General features: G+C 40.4%; 1 protein-coding gene across 1 annotated transcript; it reads right to left on the bottom strand.

Moving 5' to 3' along the window:
• Nucleotides 1–802: 802 nt before the first annotated feature.
• trpc4b (transient receptor potential cation channel, subfamily C, member 4b) lies at nt 803–26,045 on the bottom strand. The gene is made up of 11 exons (XM_022668783.2): nt 25,760–26,045; nt 23,571–23,964; nt 16,065–16,586; nt 8,606–8,942; nt 8,056–8,195; nt 6,468–6,781; nt 5,387–5,582; nt 4,542–4,733; nt 2,411–2,452; nt 2,228–2,317; nt 803–1,538 (listed from the first exon to the last, which is right to left on the bottom strand). Exons 2-11 carry the CDS (start codon nt 23,946–23,948, stop codon nt 999–1,001), a joined length of 2,751 nt encoding a protein of 916 aa, XP_022524504.2. The 5' UTR covers nt 23,949–23,964; nt 25,760–26,045; the 3' UTR covers nt 803–998.
• Between the last annotated feature and the right edge of the window lie 924 nt (nt 26,046–26,969).

Below are 26,969 nucleotides of genomic sequence, written 5' to 3'. Positions count from 1 at the left end.
TATGCGTAAGGTAAAACTGCTGCCAGTTCAGAAGGTGATTGGTGAACGATATTCACTATTCGTCCGTCAGGAACAGCTGATTAATTCCACACCTCTCTGGCTTTTCCCTGAGATTTTAGAGTGACATCAGTCCTCAGACGTGTGCTGATCCAAACATCCAATCACACGGCTCAGACCCTCCTCACCCCCGTGTAGGAAAGTGATGATTGGTCTTTTCTCTCAACCGAAAAAGATGAACTTCCTCATCCTCTGACTTCTTCCACACTGAAAAAATGATCAGTAAAATTTACTTTAAAAAAGTTTTGCAACTTTCTGCTTTTACTTTTTTTAAGTTAATTTAATTCTATGTAAATTTAAGTAACTTCAACTCGGTTTCAAGACTTAAATAGAGTTACACAGAGTAAATAAGTGAACTGAACTTCAGTCAGTCCTTTCTTTTAGTAAACTTTACTTCATTTCTGCATACAATAATACCTAATTACAATTACTTCATTTATGCAATATTACTGAAATTTAAATATTTTTAGTTCAAAAATATTTACATAATCTCAAAGATTTATTTTGTAAACAGACCAAGTCTCACTGTCTCAACACATGGATGCACGTAATATATATTTTTAGATTACTAGTATAACGTATGTATTACATGTCATACATGTGTTGAGACAGTGTAATATGTGTGTTTTAACTAAAAATATTTACATTTCAGGAATTATGATATATTATGTATCATTAATGATTTCAGTAATATTGCATAAATTAAGTAATTGTAATTAGGTATTATTGTATGCAGTTATTAAGTAAAGTTTACTAAAAGAAAGGATTGACTGAAGTTCAGTTCACTTATTTACTCTGTGTAACATTTAACTCTTGAAACCAAATTGAAGTTACTAAAATTTACATGAAATTAAATTTACTTTACTTTTACTTAAGTTTCAAAACTTTTTTTAAGTAAATTTTACTCATCATTTTGTTCAGTGCACTTCATCTTCTTGGAGTTACGTGTCTGTTGATGACAGACTGCAGGTCTTTGCTGCTTTTGGAGAGATAATGATGATCTTTCCTTCTGGATCCTCCACCTCTCCTTTCTCTTCTCTTTCTTCACACTCCTTCTCTACCTCTCCCTCAGTCCATTTCTGCTGCTTCTCCTCTGCAGGTCTGTCGGACTCCTCCTCTGAGAGCGGGTAGATGGTGTTGCTGGAGGTTGAAGCAGGACGTCTGGCTGCTGGTTGAGATTTCTGCAGGAGGCCGAAGTCTGATAAATCTTTGGGGAAGTCTTTTCTGGCCAGATCTTTGTTGGAGGAGTTCACAGAGCCGTTGAGAAGGCTGCTCGGGGGCTTCAGGACGTGCTCAGGACTGATCTTCTGAGCGCTCGCCGTGCTCTTCTGAGGAGGAGGTGTGGAGTACTGGAACAGAAAGTCTGAGTGGGCGGAGTCTGAAGCTGCTGTACTCAGTTTAGGTGTGGGCAAACAGGTTCGGTTCCCCTTCATCATCCCCAGAACCTCGTACCGGAAGCTGGAGATGTCCTGCTTCAGCTCCTGGAGGAGAGAAGGAAAAACAAAGCTGGAGTTCCAGAAACTCTGTGAAACATTGTGAGGTGGTTGCTGTGCTCTTCAAGCGGTTTCTATGGAGTTGCTAGACGATTATTATGACATTTTAGGGTGTTTGCTATGCTCCTTAAGTGATTCTCAAAGAGATTCTCGATGGTTGCTATGCTGCAGCTACTACACTGACTGTTGACAGATGGTTGCTAAGACATTGTAAGTTGGTTGCTATGCTCTTCAAGTGGTTTTCACTGGGTTTTTCGATGTTTTCTATGCTGCAGCTGCTATAGTATGCAAAGTAGTTGCTATGACTGTTGATAGATGGTTGCTATGACATTGTAAGGTGGTTGCTATGCTCTTCAAGTGGTTCTCACAAAGTTTTAAGATAGTTGCTATACTGCAGCTGCTATAGTATGCAAAGTAGTTGCTATGACTGTTGATGGATGGTTGCTATGACATTGTAAGGTGGTTGCTATGCTCTTTAAGTGGTTCCCACAGAGCTTCTCGATGGTTTCTATGCTGCAGCTGCTATAGTATGCAAAGTAGTTGCTATGACAGTTGCTATGACATTGTAAGGTGGTTGCTATGCTCTTTCAAGTGGTTCCTATGGGTGGGGGGGTAATCATCCAACTTTAAACACAGACAGGTAATATGATGAGATAACTCAAGAATCCTTCAGTTACCTTGAAGTTCTCCTCTGTTAGCCCCTCCTCTGTCTTGGCGTCTCGAATCATAGCTGCTACGTATCGTTTCACCAGGTTCCTCAGCACTTCCTGCGCACAGAGGAAGTGATAAAACACTAAAACACTAAGATAGAATTCACACCTTTTATCATCACTCGCTATTAAAAACAGATTATAACAAACCTGGTACTGGTTATTTAGCCTGACTTTTTCAGCAGCTCTTCTCTAAAAGAAAAAAGAAACAGAGAATGTATTAAATGCATTGATAGAGAAACATATATATAATACATAGATATAAACAGCTATGAGTTAGAGATAATCTCCATACAGATCTCACCGGTTCGGTTAAAACAGACTCTGGTTGGTTTGTACCATTAGTGCAGTTCCATTGAGCAGGAATAAAAAACACCTCCTAATTTACTCCTAATTTACTCCTTTTATTTGAGATAAACTGCTGATAAGGTGCAGTTTAATCTGATATATTATACAGATAATGTTAATTACCACAGCTATAAAAAAACACTGTCTCTGCTGCTCCATGCTGTTTACACCTGTGGTCTGTGCAGTGTTCACTGCTCGCAGTTAAATGTGCTATTAAAAACATTTTGTTAAAGGTGCACATTTTGGTGTGTTTATACCTGTGTGAAACCAAACCAAACAGAGGGAGAAATCTATCTATCTATCTATCTATCTATCTATCTATCTATCTATCTATCTATCTATCTATCTATCTATCTATCTATCTATCTATCTATCTATCTATCTATCTATCTATCTATCTATCTATCTATAAAACCTTAAAATATATGCAGTCGTGTGCCCATCATAAGAGAAAACCATACTTTTCTCTGATTCAGTTTTTAATTTTTAATCAGTATTGAGAAATGGTTCTGGGCTCTTATGGATTAAAAGGTAAGATGTGCAGTAGCCTTTATTATAGGAGATTTTACCTCCTGAGGGAAACTGATAAGTGCTAATTTCCTGTCAGCCTGAGCCTGAATCTTCATTATGAGGGTTCGTCAGACTCCAGCTGTGAACCATTTTATTTCTTCTGAAAGTGATTTTTAAAAAGGTCCAGCGAGCAAATCCAGATCCTGAGCGTTTGTGCAGCATCTCAAGCCAGAAAGAGCAGAAAAACTCATTATTCTCTGATGATAAAAAGGTGCTTTAGTAGCTGCATTCACACAAGAGATAAAACAGAGCTCCCAATCCAAAATAAACCCAATTTATTAAAGTTACATAAGAGCGCATTTATTTACGACAGTGACCTGCGTCTGAGCACGTCAGCAGGTCCTAGAACAGCTCTCATGACATACATCTTAAAATACGAATTACGCTAAAGGGAACAAACAGTACAGGGAATGAAATTAGGGGCGATTCTGTAAATAAAGGCCAGTTTCTGTGACATTTCCGAGAAAATATTGTTCTAAGAGCTATACAGAATAATACGGGTTTAGGAACAGCAGTCAGCTCACTGTAAATAGTGTGTTGGAATAGTTGTATTATGTATGTAGTAAAGGATACTTAAATTAAGTAAATTAAAGTAAAATGTATTGTATAAGTTAGCGTTAGTCAAATTTATTTTTAAAAATAGTTGATTTTTCATTTGATACTGTGAATTAGGGACAACTAAATGCAAATCCTTCAAATTTCAAATCTCAAATTCCAAATTTTATGTGTCACACAGATAAAACACAGTACAACTTGCAGTGAAATGCTTTGAACTTTAAACTTTAAACTACTCGATTTTAGAGTGCAAAAATGCAGATGTGCAAATAGTATTATCAGCCTGTTGACTGCTTCTAATCCTGGCTATAACTGCAGTCTACACACTGCTGCTGGAGCAGCATTAGCATTAGCCACTAACTGGGCTAGGCGCTAGCTCTTTCGCCCTTCAGAAGTGAGTTTTATCATGTTGTAGCCTGCTGCTACCTCTGGCTAGCACTGCTGGAACGGCATTAGCATTAGACGCTAGACTGTTCAGAGGTATATCGGACTGTTGTCTGTGTGTTTACCTTGTTAAAACAAGCTACCAGGGACAAATCGCAAGCTAATATCGCAGCTGGTTTACCAGAAAACTCAGGATTCCTCAGTGTAGCGCTATCAGGTGGCATATACTAGTGCTGATCATTGCTAGTGGTTAGCTGCTAATGCTATTGCTGCTGCACCCAGCCTTAGTGTAAATCTGGTATGGTAACTAGTAAGAAATGCATTTTGTTTGTAACTAAGTAAAATTTGCTTATATTAAAGTAACAACAGCTATTAATTACATCTTTATTCAGAATAGAGTCAAAAATGTTCAGTAGAATCTCACCCCCAGGACTCCAAAAGTCTCCGTCCTCTTTGACTTTCTCCTGAAAACGTGAATCTTAATCCAGGTAATGAGGTACCATATAGACTTGGGACTGGGGATGATGTTGAAAGGTGTTGGCAGTGTTCCTCCTTCTTCAAAATAACTCATCCACAGTTTAGTCCTGGCAAACTTCCACTCGATATCAGCGTGATCCTTCTCAAATCAACAGGAGCGAGAGAAATCAGAAAAAAGAAGAAAAGAAGAGAATGATCAATCAGTGTAATGTCAGTATATATCTGAAGGTCTACAAGTGTTGGAGAATGAAACTGAAACACCTGTCATCATTTTAGTGTGGGATTTTAGGTTTCATGGTTAAATTGGAGCAGCCTGGTGTTCAATCTTCATTAATTGCACATTGCACCAGTAAGAGCAGAGTGTGAAGGTTCAATTAGCAGGGTAAGAGCACAGTTCAGCTCTAAATATTACAATGCACACAACATTATGGGAGACATACCAGAGTTCAAAAGAGGACAGATTGTTGGTGCACGTCTTGCTGGAGCATCTGTGACCAAGACAGCAAGTCTTTGTGATGCATCAAGAGCCACGGTATCCAGGGTAATGTCAGCATACCACCAAGAAGAACCAACCACATCCAACAGGATTAACTGTGGACGCTGTAAGAGGAAGCTGTCTGAAAGGGATGTTCGGGTTGCTAACCCGGATTGTATCCACAAAACATCAATAAATTATTGTGCTCTAAAACCAGGTGTTTCAGTTTCACTATCCAACCCCTGTATATTCTATAAAGCAGTAGTACTATTTGAATGATAATTTATGTACAGTATATATAAAGTATAATTGCTTACAGCAATGTGCTGATAGGAGTTGTTCATCATGGCGATGAGCATGTTGAGGAGAACCACCAGCGAGATGACGTTATACGTGCCGAACATGGTGGCTCCAACAAACTCGGTGAACTTGTGATCCGCTTGAACGTTGGTGACGTACAGACCGATCAGACCAAATATGGACCAGAACAAAGACTGCAACGTCTCAAACAGCCTAGGAGCAGAAAACATCAAATATTAAGAGCAAATACAATCATTTAGCACTTATTAAAAACCCACTTCATTCATTACACGTCTGTGTAAAATAAAATATTTCACTCTTCTACTCTTTAGTGATAAAACTCCTGCATCCGGTCTGCAATTGAAAAAACAGGAGGATCAGTGAGTTTTTAGGCTTTTTTCTCGGTCACATGACATCGCAGAGTTCAGTAGCTCCTCCATTTCCACTCGCTGCTGTGTTTTTTTTTACGTGGATCTCCGTGGAAACGCCCAAGCGCCCAAAGTGTAATTACGGTGCGCAGCTGTGGACAAAATATCTATTTTATTAAAGGCGAGGAGACGAAACTCAGAGATGTGCGTCCGTACGGGACTAAAATTACCGGAGGAGCACGGAGTTCAGAGAAAAACAGTAGATAATTCAGCCTGTAATTTTCTCAGAGGACGTCTGAGAAAAACACCTACATGATCGTTCTGGTCGAGAATAAAATCACAGAGGATAAAAACCCCTCATAATAGAGAAAATTACCCCAGAACCCCCTGAGAAACTAGAAGCTCCCATCCAGATAGAGCTAAAGACTTTTGCCAGATTTGCTTTTATTTTTCAAAAAATCTAAAGTTTTTAAAACCTTAGTCTGCTTGGTCATAAAAAGGCTGAGTTGTAGTCGAGCGGTAAGGAAACTAGACATTATTATTGGTCATGTGGTGTTATTGTGCTGTTGGTCGCTTTAACAGACATTCTATTTGAAGTATTTGTACTTTTTTTTAAGTCCTGTGTGTGTGTATCTGTGAATATGTTTACTGTCCCAGCCTAGACTTCTCCTGTCAACTCTATTTTAAACTTAAAACGATCAACCTCAGGCAGAATTCTGTTTAAACTCACGTAGAGAAGGCGTTGTTCTGGTGTTCACAGCGGATGCCCTTGCAGACTCTGTCGTCCTTGGTGTCGTAGTAGAAGTAGAGCTGGTTGAGGCCGTTGGCGAAGGCCAGCAGCACCAGGCAGTAGATGAAGAGGAACTTGAGGATGTCGAGGAGCATCCGGCCGAGTGAGATCTGCAGAGGACCCAGGTGAGAGTTGGCGGTGAAGAGCGAGATCAGCCGCAGGGAGCTGAAGATGTTGGCGATGGCGAACACAGCCTCGGCCACCAGCGTGGGATGCCACATCTCCCACTTATCCCTCTGTTTATAGCCGCTGTACTGGAGGAGACAAGAAAAAACTTTATTAATATGATGTGTGTGACAAGATGAAGATTATAGTTGTATAATATTCCTTTTATTATAGTTAATATCTTACTAATACACTTCATGAAAGCATTAAAGGAGAAATCTAGCAGACAGCACTGAACTTTAATCAGCACAATACAGAACACAATATCTGGTATTCAGTGAACACTTCAATAATAGTTAATAGTTAATAATTAATAATAGTAATACTATACTGTCTTATACAAAAGTTTCGTTAACACACTTCTGCATATTCTAAATGATGTTATGTAATAACAAAAGTTTGGGAGAAGGACCACGCCTGAACTCTACGTTCTAACTCCACCCCGTATCAATCAACCGTCCTATAAATACCTCCCCTAACTAACTATCTCTCGTGACGAAAGTTCGCAACCCACCTCCTCCCCAACAGCCCCCTTTTTCTACTCTTCCACTTCTCATTAAATAAAAAGGGGGGGATATAACTGCACGCTTCTTCAAGCACGTAGTTCAGAACTCCAGCCCAAATTTCCCTGAGTTCCCTCCCCTTTTTCCTTCTTCTTTCTCTATATCTTTAGGCGTGGTCCGCACTTAGCAAAAACATAATTACTGTTTATTTGCTAATGTCAGTCCTGACGTTACGGCGTACCTGCTCCCCCAGTTACTGATTATTTGCACCTGGACTGTCTAGTATAAATACCCCTCTGTTTGCTCTGTTCTAGCGCTGCTACACGTTTTCCTTGCTTATAGCCTTTGTTGCCAAATTGTTTTTATTTCCGGCTACCGATTTTTGCCTTGCCCACTTTATTGATTATTTTTGTTGGCAATAAAAGCCTCTTGACTTTTTTTTAGACTACTCTTTTGCTTTAGACCTTCTCTCCTGTATTTACCATGTTTTTAACCTGTTTTGCCTGACTACGCTCTGGTATGTTTTTTATATAAAACACTGAATATATAATTGTGCCCAAACTTTTAACTTTTTAACTGGTATTGTATAGAACCACAATATTTTTTTTTAATAAATATTAAGAAATGTCATTGGCATGTGTATTTGTGTGTTGTTCCAAACGTTTATTACCTTTTATTAGTGTTTATAAATAAGATCTAAAATTCTACACCATCTAAAAAGTGCTTTTACACTGCAGATGAACTGAACCATCCGGAGCGCACATTCATTTTTAATATACATGCAGTTTTTAATGTTCTAAATCTACTGATAAAGCCCATGATACACCTCACCCTTGAGTGACTGCTGTTACACAGCTTACCTTCACATATGCAACTATCTTTAGTGAAATGGTGGCCAAATACAGAGAGTTCATAACAAAGTCCATGAGGTTCCACCAGTCATGGATATAATCCTGAAATCCACCGTCCCACATCTGCTTGATCTCCGTCCAGATGAACCCTGTTGGAGAAGAAAGTCAGTAGAAGTGAGTTCTGGGTGATGGAACATCAAATATAAACCGAGGCGGATTCTGAGCAGAGCTTTCAGACCTCAAATAATAATGCAAAGAAAACAAAAAATCATATTCATAAAGTTTTAAGAGTTCAGAAATAAATATTTGGTGGAATAACCCTGATTTTTAATCACAGTTTTTTTCATACATCTTAATGCATGTTCTCCTCCACCAGTCTTACACACTGCTTTTGGATAACTTTATGCTGCTTTACTCCTGGTGTAAAAATTCAAGCAGTTCAGTTTGGTGGTTTGATGGTTTGTGATCATCCATCTTCCTCTTGATTATATTCCAGAGGTTTTTAAATTTGGTAAAATTTTATCTTTACTTTTGCCACTGAAAGAGAAAAGGGTCATACCTATAACCCAGGGCAGGATCATCCACTCCACAGTGGTGGGTGCCGGGCCCTGGAGGTTGGGTTTGGTGGAGACGATGTGCTGGGAGGCCAGCAGCAGGAGGAAGAGGAAGGTCAGGTAGGAGGCCGTGTGGCAGATGAACTTGATGAAGGGCTTGCGGATGAAGAGGCCGTAGCGGCTTTTGGGCGCCACCAGGTAGCAGATGGAGAGGGCGGGGAAGAGCAGGCCGATGAAGACGCAGGTGATGAACTTCCCGGCCCAGTGCCGCCTCCGCCAACCCGGGAACTCATCGTACCAGCGCGAGGCCAGCAGCTGCTGACAGTTTGGCTGAGCAACGAACTGAACGACAGGAACAGAAGGAGAGAGAGAGAGAGAGAGAACCAACATCTGCCCTGAAACACAAACTACAGGGTCATCTGTACAGCAGTTCCTTCAGAAACATTACTCATCCATCACTGATTTTACATGTTACTTAAAGTCCTCGAATATCACATCAGTGTTTATATACTTTACCCAGTAATTCAGAGCTAAAAATGGTTAGAATTAGTCTATGGAGGAAAAACACCACCAGCCAAGTACAGTTGAGATGTATGTTTAGAACAGTTCTGTTTACACTAGTTAAAAGTAAAAATGTGTAAGTAACTATAGGTTTAAATAGGATCTCCAGTGGATTTGGTGTTTTACAGAGACTCTAAGACTAGGTCAGTGGCTGAGCTGCACTTAGCAGGGCATTATTACACATGTTGTAAAGTAACATATGACACTGCAAAGACTGTTATTAGTGTAAAAATGTCTTTATTTTGAAACATTTCTAACTGTTGTCTGACTTGCTGCCTCCTGGTGTCGCAGTGCTGTTAGCCAATCAGAAGCAATATGTTTGCATGTATTATTATTCATGAACAAGAGCCGAAATCCTATCGTTTCTCCCCTCCTCTCTGCCCACTCCTCAACTGGACTAAAGCAGCGTTATACCAGATCACCGGAGCACTTTTATTTTTTCACAAAAACCAGCTCACATGATATTCATTCATACTAGAGACACAACTAGACATTTTAAAATAAATTTAAAAACGATGGAATGAGATCTTTAAATAAGTTTTAATCTGTTTTTGGTGAGCTTTTCCACTTTGATTTGGATTGACCAAATTTAGTTGTATGTTTTTTACAAAAAAAACAAGTCAGCCTTTGGGAAACCTTTTTTTTTTTAAGTGTATGTTGAAGTTAATTCACATGCTATCTTTACTATAGCGTTTCTAATTCTAACTAAACTGTGACTAAAATCAGTTTTAACTGCAGATCAGTCAGTTCAGTTGAGTGATTGAAAGCAGTGGGAAAGTGGCTGTTCTGGGCCTGTGTAACAGTGTTTTATGAAGCTGGTGATGAAGTGGTAATGTTCTGGAGGCAGGAGGTCTGTCTGTCTTCTCCAATTCTCCTCTGATTCATTTCGCCTTCAACCCTGCTGAGATTACTGCTGACATTCTGCTGAAGTGCGCTCCCCCGCTCTAATCCACCAGCTAATGGCAATTTGAAGAACAAGGCTCTAACCCCGCACTGCAAAAACAGGAAATGTAAAGACGTTTTGATTATGTTTTTTTATAATACAAATAAAAGCTCCAGAGAACTTTTTTGAAGAAGTTTTTGGAGCTGAAATGGAAAAAAGCCTAAGATTTTTCTCCTTTGTGTGTTTGTGTGTGTTCTTTCCTCACTTTCTTCTCCCAGGCGATTCGTCTTTAGTCATTATCTGGGTGTCTGCACTGCCCGACGGAAGTGAATGGGCGCATAACTGAATTACGCCCAAATGAAGCCTCGTTAGACCCGAGCCAGCGGTTCTCTGGGTGACGAGGTCAAAGCTAAAACAGCTTTAAGTGTTCTCCATTAGGCCTGATTACTGCTGCATGATATAGGCCCTGATTCTAATTAGAAAAATATATACATAAACATTTCCTTGTATCTACAACATTCACTGTGTGCACCAGATTATATTTACAATGATGTTTTAACTGCTTAAAAAACATTGACAGCAGTTTTTAACTGGTAACTGGTTTTAGATAGATGCTGTAAGCTGTCTTTGATGGTCTTTGATGGACTAGGTGGTTGAAAAGCTGCTAATCCAAGTGAAAATATAAATATTAATACTCTATGCTGGTAAACATGCTGGTAAACTAGCTCTTGACCAACATAATGGATTTTGTATTATTTTTGGCCGTAATAGACATGCTGGTCAACAGCTTGGTCATGCCTGTCCATCAGTTGGCTTTTCAATCAGCTGGTCGTCTAGAACAGTGTTTCTCAACCAGGGTGCCGCGGCACCCTGGGGTGCCGTCTGGCTTCATCGGGGGTGCCGTCAAAATATTGCGCCTCACGTGCATATTTCCTTTCCAGAGTCAGCTCGTGTCGGGGTGTGTCCCAATTCACAGGCAGCATACTCTGAAGGATGCGACCCACAGAGGCGGTGTATTACTGCGCAGCTGTGATGCAATCTGTCTTCGAATACAGCCTCTGAAGGATGCAGCCCCTAAATTGGGACACACTGTAAAGTTTTTGTCCCCCCACGCGATGCACGCGCTATTTTATTTCATATTCCGCCAGCAACACCCCTCGTTCTCACCTGAAGTACTGCACCCCCCCCCCCCACCCCCCCCCCCCCCCCCGTCCGTCCGTCCCTCCGTACACTGGGGTGCCTTGACATCTCGCATATACTTAAAGGGTGCCGTGATAGAAAAAAGGTTGAGAAACGCTGGTCTAGAAAACCAGCTGGTATTGTTGGTCATGCTATTCAAACAGCTTGGTCATTCTTATCAAGCTGGTCAAACAGCTGATCATGATAGTTAAACAACTTGGTATTAATGGCAACTCCAGTCACACAAACTGGTTTTGCTGGTCATGCTAGTTAACCAACTTGGTCTTCTTGGTAACCAGTTTGGTCTTGGTGGTCATGCTGGTCAACCAACTTGGTCTTCTAGGTAACCAGTTTGGTCTTGTTGGTCATTCTGGTCAACCAGTTGGTTTTCTAAGAAAGCAGCCTGGTCTTGGTAGTCATGCTTGTCAACCAGCTTGGCCTTGCTGTGTTTACTGCTAGCCCAATGTGGTGTGCTAGGCATGCTAGTCAACCAACTTGGTCTTCTAGTCAACCAGCTTTAATTTCAGTCAACCAACTTGGTCTTGCTGGTCATGCTAGTGAAGCAGCTTGATCTTGCTAATCATGTCTAGTCACCCACCACATTCAGGGCTGGTCAACCAGCAAGGACAATCTTGATTAAAATAATAATCAAGCTTGAAAAACAGCTAAACCATCAAACTCAAAAAATAAAATCATACTCTGTGCTGGTCATGAGCTGAGCTGTCCAACCAGCTTGTGCTACTCTTCCTGTTTTAAAACTCTTATTACCCTCTCCAGTAGCAGAGAATAATGATAAGACCATTAAGACCAAATAAAAGTATTCTGATTGGTAAATGGTTGGGTTTGCAGAGAAGAACTGAGCAGCAGAAAAGCATAATAAATTCAGTGAGGAATCATAATATCCAACTCTTTTAAAGAGCTCTTCAGACTGTGGAGAGATTAGAAAGTGAAGTGGTAATAACACAGAGGAGGAGAGAAGACTGTGCAAAACTGTTGTTCAGCAGTTCAGTTAAAAAGACGTGATTTTCTGCTTTATCCCGGAGAGACAGTGTGCCCTGACCAGACTTCAAAAATACCCAGAATAACTTGTGAAATTCTCACTGAAAGAAACCCAATTAACAGCCCTGACAATAATCCATAACTCATCTGCCGAACAACAGATTTAGATGATTACTCGGAGTGAAATGTTATGGCTTGGCACGGCGTGTACCGAGGACCTGGCAAAATAAGAAGTGATAGCTTGTATATTGTGAGTAATTGGATGTGCTGAATCGTTTTTATTGGGTATATGAATTAAATGAAGTCTGACAGTTTATTTTTTTAATACCTGGTTTGGTAAATCAGAGCTCATTAATGAAGGTAAATCAGTTGAGCAGGTGATGGAATTGAACACATCCATTGGGGAGCTGGCTGGGGACATCCACGAAAAATCTGCAACTAATAAGCTAGCTCGCTACATCTCAACGGCTGTTAGCATCTTCGCAAACTGATCTAACCCTGCTGTACCCAGCTATTAGCATCTGCAAAAACTGTTCCACCCTGCAGATCCCGGCTATTGGATCTGTTGGATCAACACTGTTGTGCTTGTCTGTTGCCGCTAACGCTCCAGCCCTACTGTTGGACCAGTTAGCATCATGGCCCGAAGCCTACTGAGCTCAACTGTTAGCATCACAGCTAACTAGTCCAACCCAGCTATGACTGCGCAATTGGTAACTTTGCAGCTCCAGACCTGCTGAGCATGCACATTAGCATCACCGCTAACCTATCCTGTTGAGCCTAGCTAGTGGTAATCATAGCCTCTTACTGCTCCAGCTCTGCTGAGCTTGATTGTTAGCATTACGTACCACTAATCAGTAGTTGTCTGCTGCTATATTACTGTTTTACATATCAGATAGCACTTTAATAAGTAAAAAAAACATATAGAGCCCTATCTTACACCCTGTGCAAGGTGTGCAGCGATGCTCATTGCTACCTTACACCCTGCAAACAGTCTATTTTCACGCTTTGTGCATGCAGTGGTTAAATAGCAATGGAGCTTATGAATTTTGTATATCTACACTAATGGGTGCGGTGGTCTGGAAGTGAGGTGTGTTCAGGTACATTTCTGGCATATTGCTTCTATTATCTTGACAGTGGAAAACACAGGAGCGTCACTGACTGAAAACAACCCTGACAACTTAAAACAACCGTAAAACATTCACTGCTATCTTGGCAGTGCACAAATAAAATAACATTGCTGTTCCCATAAATAAGCAGCTCAAAAACCTTCACAGCTTGAATGAGCAGGTGAGTTTTCCTCTGCTGAGAAGCGCAAAAGTGCTGCACTGTTAAAATAGCAATCCGCCAAAGTCAGTTTGCACCTGGCTCTTAAAGTGAATGACAAGAGAAACACTGATTTATTTGGTTTATTTCACTTTACACTGCAAAAACCCACCCATGATTAATTAAAATAATTAGTACATGCTGTATTAAGGTGCTTAGGTGCCGAAAGCAAAATATACACTACTGTATATGATACTGTGCCACTTAATTGATTTCAAATGGCCTGACTGTAAAATCCACAGTAGAATTGCTGAACTCAAATTAAATTATTTCTCTGTATTGGAATAAATTACTAATTCATTTTTATATTCGAGATAAATTATGCCCAGAATGCCGAGTGAATTTCTGAGAAGACAATAGTGAACCTCCTGACCCGGACTTGCAGGACAAAGTTGAAAAAAAAGGCCAAAACACAACCAATCACATCCCATATCACCATAACATGAGTCATGAGCACATTGATAGTGATTAAATCTAAACGATGTAACTCGTCCTAATCTAATATCAGCTCCCGTTCAGTAAAGGTCACCTTAATCACCTTAATCGACAGGATTATATGACTAATCTGCTCTGTCACACGATCTCTTTCACTGGAAGCAAACATGGTTAGAGGCTCTAATGTGAGAATCTAATTATCACCGAGGAGCAGAGACGTGTTATAAGCAGCACCCTGAGACACGGCTACTGTCTGTGAATCTGATACTGAGGATTTCAGCATTTACAGGAACATTTCTCAGTTTAGGCGACAGAGAAATGTTAACAGAGACAGTAACAGAGCTGTGCTGATATAAAACAGGTTTAAAGGGACCAGAAAATGTGATTTACTGAAGCGACCATATACAGTATTACAAAAAGAACTGATATATTGAGGGCAGACGCCATGAGGTGAAGTAGATGTGTCACAATTATTATTAATACAGCACAAAATAAGGAAATTTGTGTTTGGTAAATTTCTTTGTTGTAATAATGCTTCATAGCAATAAGTCATATACCACTGAAAAGCCTCTTAATTTTTTTTATTTGAATGGAGCCACATTTGTAAAGAAGATGTATCTGTTGGAGAAGCAGCAGAGCTGAGAATGTGGATTTGGCCAAACCATCTCTGTCAATTCCAAAAAGCTTATTCTACCACTGACTCGTTTGGTGTTTGAAAATCCTTCATGAGGTGCAGATTTCAGGACTAATATGGTGCCGAATTCAGCACCCCTGCCAGGCAAAGCACCCTCTCTCGGGAGAGACTCAGGTGACACATTTATTGTAGGGGTGAAACGATTTTGTAACGCTGTGTGAAGGACGGGACGAGGAGAGCGGACGCTAATGCAAGTATCATTTATTATAGAACAGAAAACAAAACATAAATCAAACAGAAACTCAGAAACAGGAGACTAACTAACAGGCAGGATTTAACACAGCCGTGACAGACGCTTAAATACACACACAAGGCGGGAAAGAGAACAGGTAACACCTGGGGACTGACTAATGAGGGGCGGAGCTACAAATGGACACAGGTGAGTGGAAAAACACTGGCAGAACACAGGGGCACGGGTAACGTGGGACAACACAGGCACGAGGACAGACAGGAAACAGGGCCAGGCGTGACAGATTTAAACAATTTAAAAATGATTTAAACGATTTAAAAAATGGACTGATTAATTTTCTGTGCCTCGAGTAATCATTTAATTAATTTTAAAAAGCAGACTTTGCGCAGACTTTTAATGTGAAATAGCGCGCTTAGCGTTACGTCACCCGCACACAGGAAGCAGGAAGTGGAGAAGACAGAGGTTTTTAGAGTGGTGGAGCGGTGAGCAGGTCAATTCAACTTATAACAAATCAATGAGATTAACATTAATGTTCATTAATAACAGAACGACAGCGCTGTGGAGTGCAGATTATTAGGAATACTGTATAATATGTGTGTTTGTGGTTAGTTTATTACAACGGAGACAAGTTCTAGACTTAAAACAGACTTTATGTAACCAGTGAACACAGCGCTGTGGAGTTTAATAATACAATAATACATTAAATAATTACATGGTAAAGTTAGCGAGATAAAGTTACTCTGGCCTTATTTAATGAAATCTTTTATTTTATGTTTTGTTCGATTACTCAATTAATCGAATCGATTTTTCAGTAGGAGTCAGCGTAGCTTAGAACAGTATCTTTGCTATTTCCATTTTTTAATTAAAGTTAAAGCCAAGAAGACGTGCATTCATGCTCTCGAGAGAGGGGGTGCTTTTCCTGGCGGGGGTGCTGAATTCAGCACAACAGCGGCCACTCTGGTCACTCAATGGAAACCCGCAATTCGAGATTATCTATCTATCTATTTTAAAACGTATTTAATATTAGGATAATAGTGTCTTATTTTGTGTGCATTACAGTCATAAAACAGCATTCTTATCTTTTTTCATCACTTGAACAAAATTCAGGTCTGAAATGGTTAATTTATTAGGAAAAATAAAAACCTTGAACCTTATTGGCTGATAAAAATAAAGATAAAAATAAAACAGCGATGGTCTCACCTCCTTCTGCCGGTACTTGATGGCGAGTTTGAGGCGGGCCAGCTCGTTGTTGGACTCCTGGTCCTGCAGGAGGCTGAGGTCGTCTCTGAAGTTGAGGATGAGCTCCAGCTCTCTGGAGGATCGGGTTTGATCCAGCAGGTCTTTGGCGAATCGTTTGCACTGGTGCGAGAGCTCCTCGTACTCCGTCTTAAACTCGTTCTCCACCTTGCTGAGCTCCTGCAGCTCCCAGCTCAGCTGGAAGGCAGTGAGGAAGGGGTCCTCGCTGGACAGGGCAATGAGGGACGGGCTGGACAGGGCTCGGTAGATGTTGAGACGGGAGCGGGAGTGGCGCAGGCTGTCCACGTCCGAGCTGGACACGCACTCCATGCAGTTACAGCGAACCTCGTGGGGCTGAGGCACTGACACGCCTTTCTGCACCAGCAGCTTGATGATCTCGTAGTTGTTGGTGTGAGCGGCGAGGATGATGGGGGTGATGTCCGGAGTGAAGTCTGAGAACTGCTTATCCAGCAGTATAGGAGGAACCTGGGGACACAGGAGAGAGAGAAATTTTTTAAAGATTTGTAGAAATAAATTCCAATAAATACTATTTCCACTTATTTAATGACAAACGTTAAAGTTTATGTACATAATGAATCATAATAAGGAAATACACAGAAAAAAATGGGAGAAAACCTGCTTGGCCCTGTCACAGAAATCCTGATTGTTAGAAATCCTGTATATTAGGGGTGTCACCATTCTCAAGATCCTCGATTCGATTTTATTTCCGATTTTAGGGTCACGATTCGATTCGAGTCTCGATTTTTTTTTCTTCTGTTGTTTTACAGCAGAGAGGCCTATGCCAGTTTTAGATTAGTCTATGGTCAGTCATTGGTTTGATTCATCAAATTTACAATATCTTATTTCTAAAGGTGGGCTTGATAAAAGTGATGCAAAGTGATACAAGTGATCTGTAATACACCACATTAGGCACTAATGGTCAAATTTAAAACATTTAATTAAGATATATATGTAATGCCATCTAGTGGCTTTTTTGGTAGCAGCAGTGTGCACTATTAAAACAGCAATGTGCAACATAACAAAATAAATAATAAAAAAAATACAGGAACAGTCATGTACAAACTAATAGAACAATTAGAGCCTTAACAAAGAGAAAGATGCTCCTTATGTACCAAAACTATTAACATATTTATACAGGATTTCTAACAATTACACAGCAACACGAAAGCCACTGTGTAACAACTCCATAGCTCCAATCAATTTGCATTGATTTGCACTATAAAGGCACCGTTTCAGACATATAAGGATTTTGTGTGACCGTGTCAATACATAACCCAGACAGTCCTGAGAATACAGTTTTATAAGTGGCAGCTGCTCCTACTTTATTCTGCCTGGTAAACGTGCTGTAAGTTTCCATCACTGAGCGCAGGACCTCGTAAAAGGTTAAGGAACTGCACCACTTGTCCTTGTTTATAACATCCTTAAAATTCTTGACCTCGCCAAAAGACATTAAGGTGATGCAATCTCTCAGAGCAGAGCTGAGGAACAGCTGAAACTGGAGTGAACGTGATGTGTGATGCTAAAACGCAGATTCCTCACGGTTTAAATATCTTTTAAACTTTACAGCTCTGGATAAAAATAAGAAAAATAAGAAAGCACTTAAAAACGATGAGTTTCTTTGATTTTACCAAATTAAAAACCTCTGGAATATAATCAAGAGGAAGATGGATGATCACAAACCATCAAACCACCAAACTGAACTGCTTGAATTTTTACACCAGGAGTAAAGCAGCATAAAGTTATCCAAAAGCAGTGTGTAAGACTGGTGGAGGAGAACATGATGCCAAGATGCATGAAAAAAACTGTGATTAAAAACCATCAGGATTATTCCACCAAATATTGATTATTTCTGAACTCTTAAAACTTTATGAATATGAACTTGTTTTCTTTGTATTATTTGAGGTCTGAAAGCTCTGCATCTTTTTTGTTATTTGAGTCATTTCTCATTTTCTGTAATGTTGTAAATGTTGTCTGTAGTTTATAGAATAAAACAACAATGTTCATTTTACTCAAACATAAACCTATAAATAGTAAAATCAGAGAAACTGATTCAGAAACTGAAGTGATCTCTTCAGCACGTTAAGGAATTATTACACATTATTGCATAACCAGAGAGCCAAATCAGTACTCCTCTATACAGCGAGAAATCCCAGCAGACCTGTGAGAGAGAATCCGTCTGTTCATCGCTATCTAAACCCCCCACAGACAAATCAAAGCCTGCATCTCGCTCCTGTGTTCTGTCTCGTCCGTTTCTGATCCATAGACATGTTAATGTGGTGATTTGCATATCAAACAGCCAGTGTGAACGGAGGGGCTGAGATTAGAGAGAGAGAGAGAGAGAGATCTAAAAAGATAGAGAGAACTGAGCTGACCATGTAGTGCACTACTCTGCTGGATTATCACATCATTTATTGTACATTTTTAGTGCTTTTGTCTCACATTCTCATGTTCGTCTCTTCTGCTCGACTCTAAACCAAACTAATAAATCCCAAACAAACGTATTTAACTCTGTAACTCAGAACAGCAAAGAGAAAATAATGAATTATTCCAAAATGAGGACAATGGCACTGCTTAGCTTTGGCAGCTAATGTCTGTAATATTATATTAATAATTTCTTACTTGTAGCTCATCAAGAAAAGCAGAGGCATTGTGTCCTATTGTACAGCCTGTTAAAGGAGCGCCATGATGTTCTTTCCAGTCAACAGTCTATTTTCATTATTTATCGATTATTAATTTGTCTTCTTTTACATTATGGTGAAAATCTCAGTTGTTGCACTTGTGTATTTCTTGAAAGAGTATGAGAAAATTAGAGAATATGATAGTATAAGAGAAAAAGAGAGAGCATAAAAAAGGGAAAAACAGACTAATGGGTTGAAAGAGAGAAGGGAGCAGACTGATAGACTGATATAAAGAGAATGAGAGAAAAAGAAGAATATCGTTATCGCAGAGATACCCTAAAATATTGTGATACTATTTTAGGGCTCACCCCTAATGTTTACTTACTTTTCTAGCCTGCACTGGAGAGTTTTTACTCCATCTGCTCAATAAAATAGATTGTAATAGTAATCAATGCAGAATTACAGGTAATTTCCATAAGGGTTCGCTTACTTTTTCTAGCCTGAAACTGAATCATTTTAGTGTGGGATTTTAGGTTTCATGGCTAAATTGGAGCAGCCTGGTGTTCAATCTTCATTAATTGCACATTGCACCAGTAAGAGCAGAGTGTGAAGGTTCAATTAGCAGGGTAAGAGCACAGTTCTGCTCTAAATATTACAATGCACACAACATTATGGGTGACATACCAGAGTTCAAAAGAGGACAAATTGTTGGTGCACGTCTTGCTGGAGCATCTGTGACCAAGACAGCAAGTCTTTGTGATGCATCAAGAGCCACGGTATCCAGGGTAATGTCAGCATACCACCAAGAAGCACCAACCACATCCAACAGGATTAACTGTGGACGCTGTAAGAGGAAGCTGTCTGAAAGGGATGTTCGGGTGCTAACCCGGATTGTATCCAATAAACATAAAACCACGGCTGATCAAATCACGCAGAATTCAATGTGCACCTCAACTCTCCTGTTTCCACCAGAACTGTCCGTCACCACAATCAATTACTGTGCTCTAAAACCAGGAGTTTCAGTTTCATTGTTCAAACCCTGTAGTTTTCCAATTACATTTGAAAAGTAACTTCTAATGCATAAAAGTTATGTTTTAACAGCACTTTAATGTTCGTGTTTCTGACTCTTGTGATGTAATCTGAGTCCGGGGAAGTCGTCTGAAAGTGTCTCCAGTTAGTGAAGATCGGTACCTGATAAGAGATTTGGTTTGACCGCGGGGGGAAGTGAAGGTCCGGTGGGACGGAGTAATGGAGTAATGACCCAATCAGATCTCGCAGCACTTTCTCCAGTATAATCACAGCAGGAGAACCTCTGTGTGCTGCTGAACTGTGATTATATTAAACAGAAGATCAGAAAACACAGCGCTATTAAATATGAACAAGGCCCTGCATCTGCATACTAATGAGCCTGAGTGAATATTCTGATACCGCGAGCTTCATTAACCGCACTTACCGCGTGTAAAACCAATGAGCATGGCTTATTAATGCAGATCATTACAGAGCATAAAAATAACATACTCCTCCCTTAAGATCCAGAGGGGCTGAACACGAAACAAATGCATTTCTGAGTGGAGAAGAATATGGATAAAATATAGTGTTTAATGGTACCAGTGTGCTGAAACCACCATCCTAATAATATATTCTAAAAATTGGAGTTCTTCTTCTGGTCATGTAACGCGTCTTTATGTACTTCCGTCACACGTACAGCCTCTAAAAGAGGATCCGGCTCAGTTTTACTGAACACGAGCGGCTGGTGGAGCAATGGAGACTTCAGAAGAGGAAACTCAGAGCTCAGTAGCTCCTCCGTTCACTCATAGTAAAACCAAAAAAAACGAAGGAGTAAAGTTTCTCTCTCTCTCTGACTAAACATAACCTGGAATCGGATTCATCCACTCTGAAAGAAGAAGACCGCATCACACCCACCCAGTTTAAAATGATTCTTCTGCATACCCATTCTCACCTCAACTAAATCCCCTAAATATCAAAACTTATGGACATTAGCTTTAACTTTTACTATTAAAATTAATCTTAAAGTTCACTTTATGTCCAAATGTATGTGGACACCCCTTCCAATGAATACGTTCAGATACTTTGGGTAAGTTGTACCCATTGCTGAAACATATGTGTACATAAACAGACAGCTTGACAGATTTATTTCCCAAAAGCACATTGTATTTTTATGTGTGTTTTTTATGGTATTTTAGAATGTTCTGTTTTACATATATATTTTTATTAAATGTTAATTTAACATGAGTACTTATTTTATTATTTTGTACTATTTTTTTCCTTATTATTTCTAAATTATTATTAAATGTGTTCAATCCCTTTGATGTTATAAAGGCTCAGCAACATTGTAAATGAGGGTCACCCTTAATGTTTTTCCCGAGTGAAAATAAAGGTTGATTGATTGATTGATGTGTCCCCTGTTTTAGGCTACTTAAATGAGGGGAAAAAACATTTATTTAAACAATCTGTTGTTTTTTATTTAATTAATTAGTGACTTATTTGAATTGCCTTTCATTTGTTTATTTGTTAGCTACAATGCTACTCTAATATACAGGATTTAAAGTACTAAAAATACTTAAATCCCAAATAACCCCAATTCTCACAGAAATACTTAAAAGTCTAAGAATCTAAGAATCCGTTCCCTGCACTTCAGAGACAGTAGCTCAAACAAAAACAGGACTAACTCAGAAATAAACAATAAACAATGAATACCTCTCTCCATATTAGTTTAAATAATCAAAAGCAAAGTTCAGCCTCCAGCTAAACCCCAGATCACAGTGTAGGAGATGCTTACGCCAATACTCAGCTGATTCCAATATTCCAATGATAAAGTTCTGATCTGCTCGACTGTTTGGATCATTAGTTCAGCAGAGATAAAGCACAGCATCAGGATGAGTGTGTTTTCTATTTAAATAAGCTTTGTCTCATGAATCTAATTTAGATGAAAAGGTCAAAATCATTTTCATGGAAAAATCCTGTCCTTGTGTTATAAAATGAGTCGCATCTATCTACATTCGCATCCCTGTATGACCTTTGTTTAAGGCCTATGACTGTTGCTGTAGCGCCCCCTTGTTGTAATCCTCAGAAAGTAGCTAATGTGTTATAACAAAATACTTTTTTGTAATGAAACTACGCCTAAATTTCAGTCTGCGTAGCTTTCCTACTCTTCCTACACTTCTTTATATTTTGTGTATTTATCTTGATATCTATTTTATTCTATTTTATTTTATTTTATTTTATCTTATATTTAACAATCGCTCTGTTGGGTGTAAACTGGACCGTGACAGTACAATTTCACTCTACCTCATGTGATGTGATTGACAATAAAGACTCCTTAAATCCTTGGAAGCATCAACATTCAGATTTTTGCATGATGTTTCTAAAGCCAGAAATATACTCAATGCAAACATATGGTCAATGCACTACAAATGCACAGTCCTGCTGTTTAAATGTATCATACATTCTTACGTTACTGTGGTGGATAAAACATTCAGTACTCATTTGGGCAATAAAATTATTATAGCTTTGTGTTCTAAAATGCAGTTAGTACATGCATCGTGATGCTCATTACTATCTTACACCCTGTTAACAGTCTATTTTCATGCAATCTTCATCACCACGGGCATGGTGGTCTAAAAGTGAGGTGTGTTCAAGTAAATTTCTGGTGTGTTTTTATCTGGGTGGCGGGAAACACTGGTGGGCCATTGACTGATTTAAACCCTTACAACAGCCAACATTCAGCCAACCAATCATATCTTAACCATGCACTAGCACTAATTACACACAAATACACACACTGCAGATCACAAACCCGACCTTTAACTCAACAATAAACAGAATAAAGAATACAATAACATTACTCTTTCCATAAATGTGCTGCTGGTGTATCTTCTATCTGCTAAAACCCACAACAGGGCTGCACTGTTAAGATAAGAACGTGCCAAAGTCAGAGCTCACCTGCCTCTTAAAGGGAATGACACACTGATTGGTTTATTTAACATTACGCCCAAAATTAAACACACCCATGATTATTTAAGAGAATTAGTACATGACTTTTGTGTGTTTCGAGTTGTACTTAATGTGTAACTGCACGATGGTGCACTATAGATCACTGAAATAGGGCCCTAGGTCTGCATCCCTGCCTGGAATACTGTATGTTTAGGCCTAAAGCCAGAAACATAAACGAATGTTCATACTCAAAAATTCAAATATACACAAACTCAAATTCCATCGTCTGCTTAAAGCTGCTTTTCACTCTATCCGCTTTTAAGTTACTGTGATACGTTACAGAACTGATGGGAGCGATAAAGGACAAATCACAGCCGAGTGTCAGAGAGGCAAGCAAACAGTAAAAGATAAGTCAGGTGTCACTGTAGCACTCCATGCACCATCGCTCAAAATGCAGCTCACGCTTACGTTACATTATAAAACAAGTCATGACATGTTTGAATGCTTGAAACCCAGTCTGGAAAGCATTTAAAATGCATGATGTAATGTAGGACTCGGTGTGTATTGCATCCAATCAAGCAATTGCATAGTAACACCATAGGAATCACCTAGCAATATCTAAGCATTGCAACCAACAACTACATCGTATACTATTTATATAATATTATATACTGTGTTTTCTTCTCCATGGTCATTTTTTAAACCACATAAGCCATCAAAGAGCAGTTTATATCATCCATAACCAGCAACCAGCCAAAGCTGCTGGCATGAACTGAATTTTCAGCAGAGATATCACATCATAAAAGTTTGAGGACACATCATGTGGACCACTGAACACAACTGCAATCTTTTCTCGTTACTGAAGACTTATTCTGACCTGTTTCTCTCCGCTGGGCTTCTTATGGTTGAGCAGCAGCTCCACGGCCCCCACAACCTCCTTGCGTATGGCGTGGAGCAGCGCGTCGCCCACGTGAACGTTGTAGCTGAGCAGCAGCTCGATCAGCTCCAGGTTCTCGTTCTCGATGGCGATGAGCAGCGCGGTGCGTCCCAGCGGGTCCACGCAGTTGATGTTGATCTTGAAGTAGATCTCGGCCTCGTCCAGCGCTCGCTTCACGCTGCCGTAGTCCCCGCGCTCCACCGCGCTCAGGTACGCCTTCTCCTGACAGGACAGTTCCGCCTCCGACCGCACCACCCGCAGGGGGATACGGTCCCGGTAGCAGGACGGGTCCCGCCGCCGGTAGTACAGCTGAGACATGGTGGTGACCAGACAACTGAAGAAATGGAGAGGAGAGGACACTGAGGATCACAGCATGACACACACACATAAACACACACTCATAAACACACACACACATGAGGAAGCAATGTGGAGGAAACGACATCCACCCACCCTGATAATGACGGTCACTCCGTAGCTAATGTAATAAGATTAGCAGTGCAGTGCCAGTGCCAAGAACTGACCACAATATCTGCCCAGATAACACCCATATGAGTCCATATACAGGGGTTGGACAATAAAACTGAAACACCTGGTTTTAGAGCACAATAATTTCCACAGTTCCACAGTTCCACAGTTAATCCTGTTGGATGTGGTTGGTTCTTCTTGGTGGTATGCTGACATTACCCTGGATACCGTGGCTCTTGATGCATCACAGAGACTTGCTGACTTGGTCACAGATGCTCCAGCAAGACGTGCACCAACAATTTGTCCTCTTTTGAACTCTGGTATGTAGGTCTGTATAAGGAGCCAAACTGGGCACCAGACACGGACATGAGGGTTTTGTCCATGAGTTCCATGTTGCCCCACATAAATGGTCATCAGGGTAAACTGGGTTAACTTGGTTTACTGGGTATTGGCTTAGATAACAGGCCTTTATGGGCAGCACAACTGGAAAACACAAGGTTTTATCCATGAATTCCAGGTAGGTTTCATGTTTTAAGGGCTTATCAGGGTCACTAATGGGACCAGGAGAGGTGGTACATGGCCCCCATTAATATGAGCTGTAATGATGGGGCCCAATCAGAATCCCAACAGCCCATAACCACCTGAAACCCACCAACTCCAAGTTCTGCTCATGTTCCATCCATGTTCCCTGGTAGAGTGAGGTAAAGTAAGGTAGAGCGAGGGAGGAAGAATGTGGGAAAGAAAGTTAAGCAAGGTAGAATAGGGTAAGCTGAGGTAGAGGGAGGTAAAGTGAGGTAGAGGGAGGTAAAGTGATGGAAAAGTAGACACAGGAAGGAATAATGAGGTAAAGTAAGGAAAAGTAAGGTGATGTGAGGTATAACAAAGCAGAGTGAGGTAAAAAAAAAAGATAGAACGAGGTAGAGGTAGGCAGAGGGAGGAAGAATGCGAGAAAGAAAGGGCGAGGTAGAGGAGGGAGGTAAAGTGAGGTAGAGGTAGGCAGAGGGAGGAAGAATGTGGGACATAAAGTTGAGTGAGGTAAAACAGGGTATGGTGAGGTAGAGGGAGGTGAAAGGAGACAGAGGGAGGAAGAATGAGTTAAAGCACGGTAGGGCAAGGTAGAGGAGGGTAAAATGAGGCAGACAGAGGTAGAGGGAGACAGAGGAAGAATGAGGTAAAGTAAGGTGGAGTGAGGTAGAACAAGGTAGGGTGAGGTAAAGGGAGGTAAAGTTAAGTAGAGGCAAGTAAAGTGAGATTGACTGAGGTAGAGGGAGGCAGAGGAAGGCAGACTGAGGTAATGTTTAGTGAGGTAAAACAAGGTTGGGTGAGGTAGAGGGAGATAATGTGAGGTAGACCGAGTTAGAGGAAGACATATTGAGGTAGAGTAAAGTGGAGTGAGGTAGAGTGAGGTTATACACGTTTATTTCCTTTGTATGTATTGGAACAACATAAAAATAAGGGACAGTCAAGAATACGCACACTTTTACGCAAACACGGTTTTTAAAAACGTTAACGTGAGGAAGACACACACGCAAACACACACACGAACACACACACCATACACACACACGAACACACACACACAGCAGTGAAGTTTACTGACTGCATAAGTCTGTTACAGTTATAAAGCGTAAATATTCAGTGCGTAAAAACCTGTAACTTACCTATAAACACATATATCAAACAAATATATATTAAGTAGTCACGACCGCGGACTTTAACTCCAGATAATTTCCCGGATTGAAGTGCTCGTGCGTGTCGCTGAAGTGCTCGTGCGTGTCTCCGTGCTCCGCAGCTGCGCCATAATCACTACGCTGGAGAGGCGGATCGTCTCTCTCTCACTGCGCAGCGCGAGCGCGCCCCGGTCCCGCGCATTGTCTCCGTAGAGCCGCGCGCGCGCGTCTCCGCTCCGCCGCTCCGTACCCGCAGTAAACCAGTAAACCCAGTCAGACCAGCAGAACCATCCAACTGCGCCTGCGCGCCTCAGCTCAACACCAGCCCTGTATCCCACCCACTCCCCTCAGCACCGCGCGCTGAACATTACTGGAACTTTTGAGGGAAAAAAATAAAGTTTGTTTTAAGTTTATTTGATTTTACCAAACTGAAAACCTCTGGAATATAATCAAGAGGAAGATGAATGATCACAAACCAGCAAACCACAAAACTGAACTGCTTGAGAGAGAGAGAGAGAGAGAGAGAGAGAGAGAGAGAGAGAGAGAGAGAGAGAGAGAGAGAGAGAGAGAGAGAGAGAGAGATAGGTAGAATATATATGGAGGTCATGTACACATCAGTCATAAGCCATATTTGGACATGTTCATATCCTTGCGAAACATACATTTTGAGTTACTGTAACAAAAACAGATTACTGTTTAATTCTGAAGGAAAAACAACGAGTGAATTCTGAATGGGAAACAGTAATGCAAAAATGGATTATGACTGGTTTAAATAAAATGAAATAATAAAATAATGTAAGATACGAGCCCTTTAACAGTAATGATGATAATTATGATGATGATGATGTTGCCAAGCTGCTGATTACTGTTGCTGTTATTGTTGATGGTGTGCTGATAGTGGTGTTAATAGAGCTGCTGTGCTCCTTATAATAATCATGATGATTAAGATTAAAATGTTTAGTCATTATACACATTTCAAAGCTATGAGCACAGCATAAATCAACACAGCATATATTAGCCTATATGCTGAACATATATTATGTACTGTACTATGAAATCAGAGGGACATTTGACTCAGCAGAAAGGCTGTAAAAGCCTGATTTCTCCTCTTTTTTAGGAAGTGCGTTTACAGATTGGTTGAGAGTGAAGGGACTCGGCCTGTGCCGTGTGACGATTAATTGGGTTTCCATGGTAACTGGCC

The sequence above is a fragment of the Astyanax mexicanus genome, chromosome 18 (assembly GCF_023375975.1).
Source record: "Astyanax mexicanus isolate ESR-SI-001 chromosome 18, AstMex3_surface, whole genome shotgun sequence".
Lineage (NCBI taxonomy): Eukaryota > Metazoa > Chordata > Actinopteri > Characiformes > Acestrorhamphidae > Astyanax > Astyanax mexicanus.
Note: the sequence above shows the minus strand (reverse complement) of the source record. Positions and strands in the feature narration are given on the sequence as shown.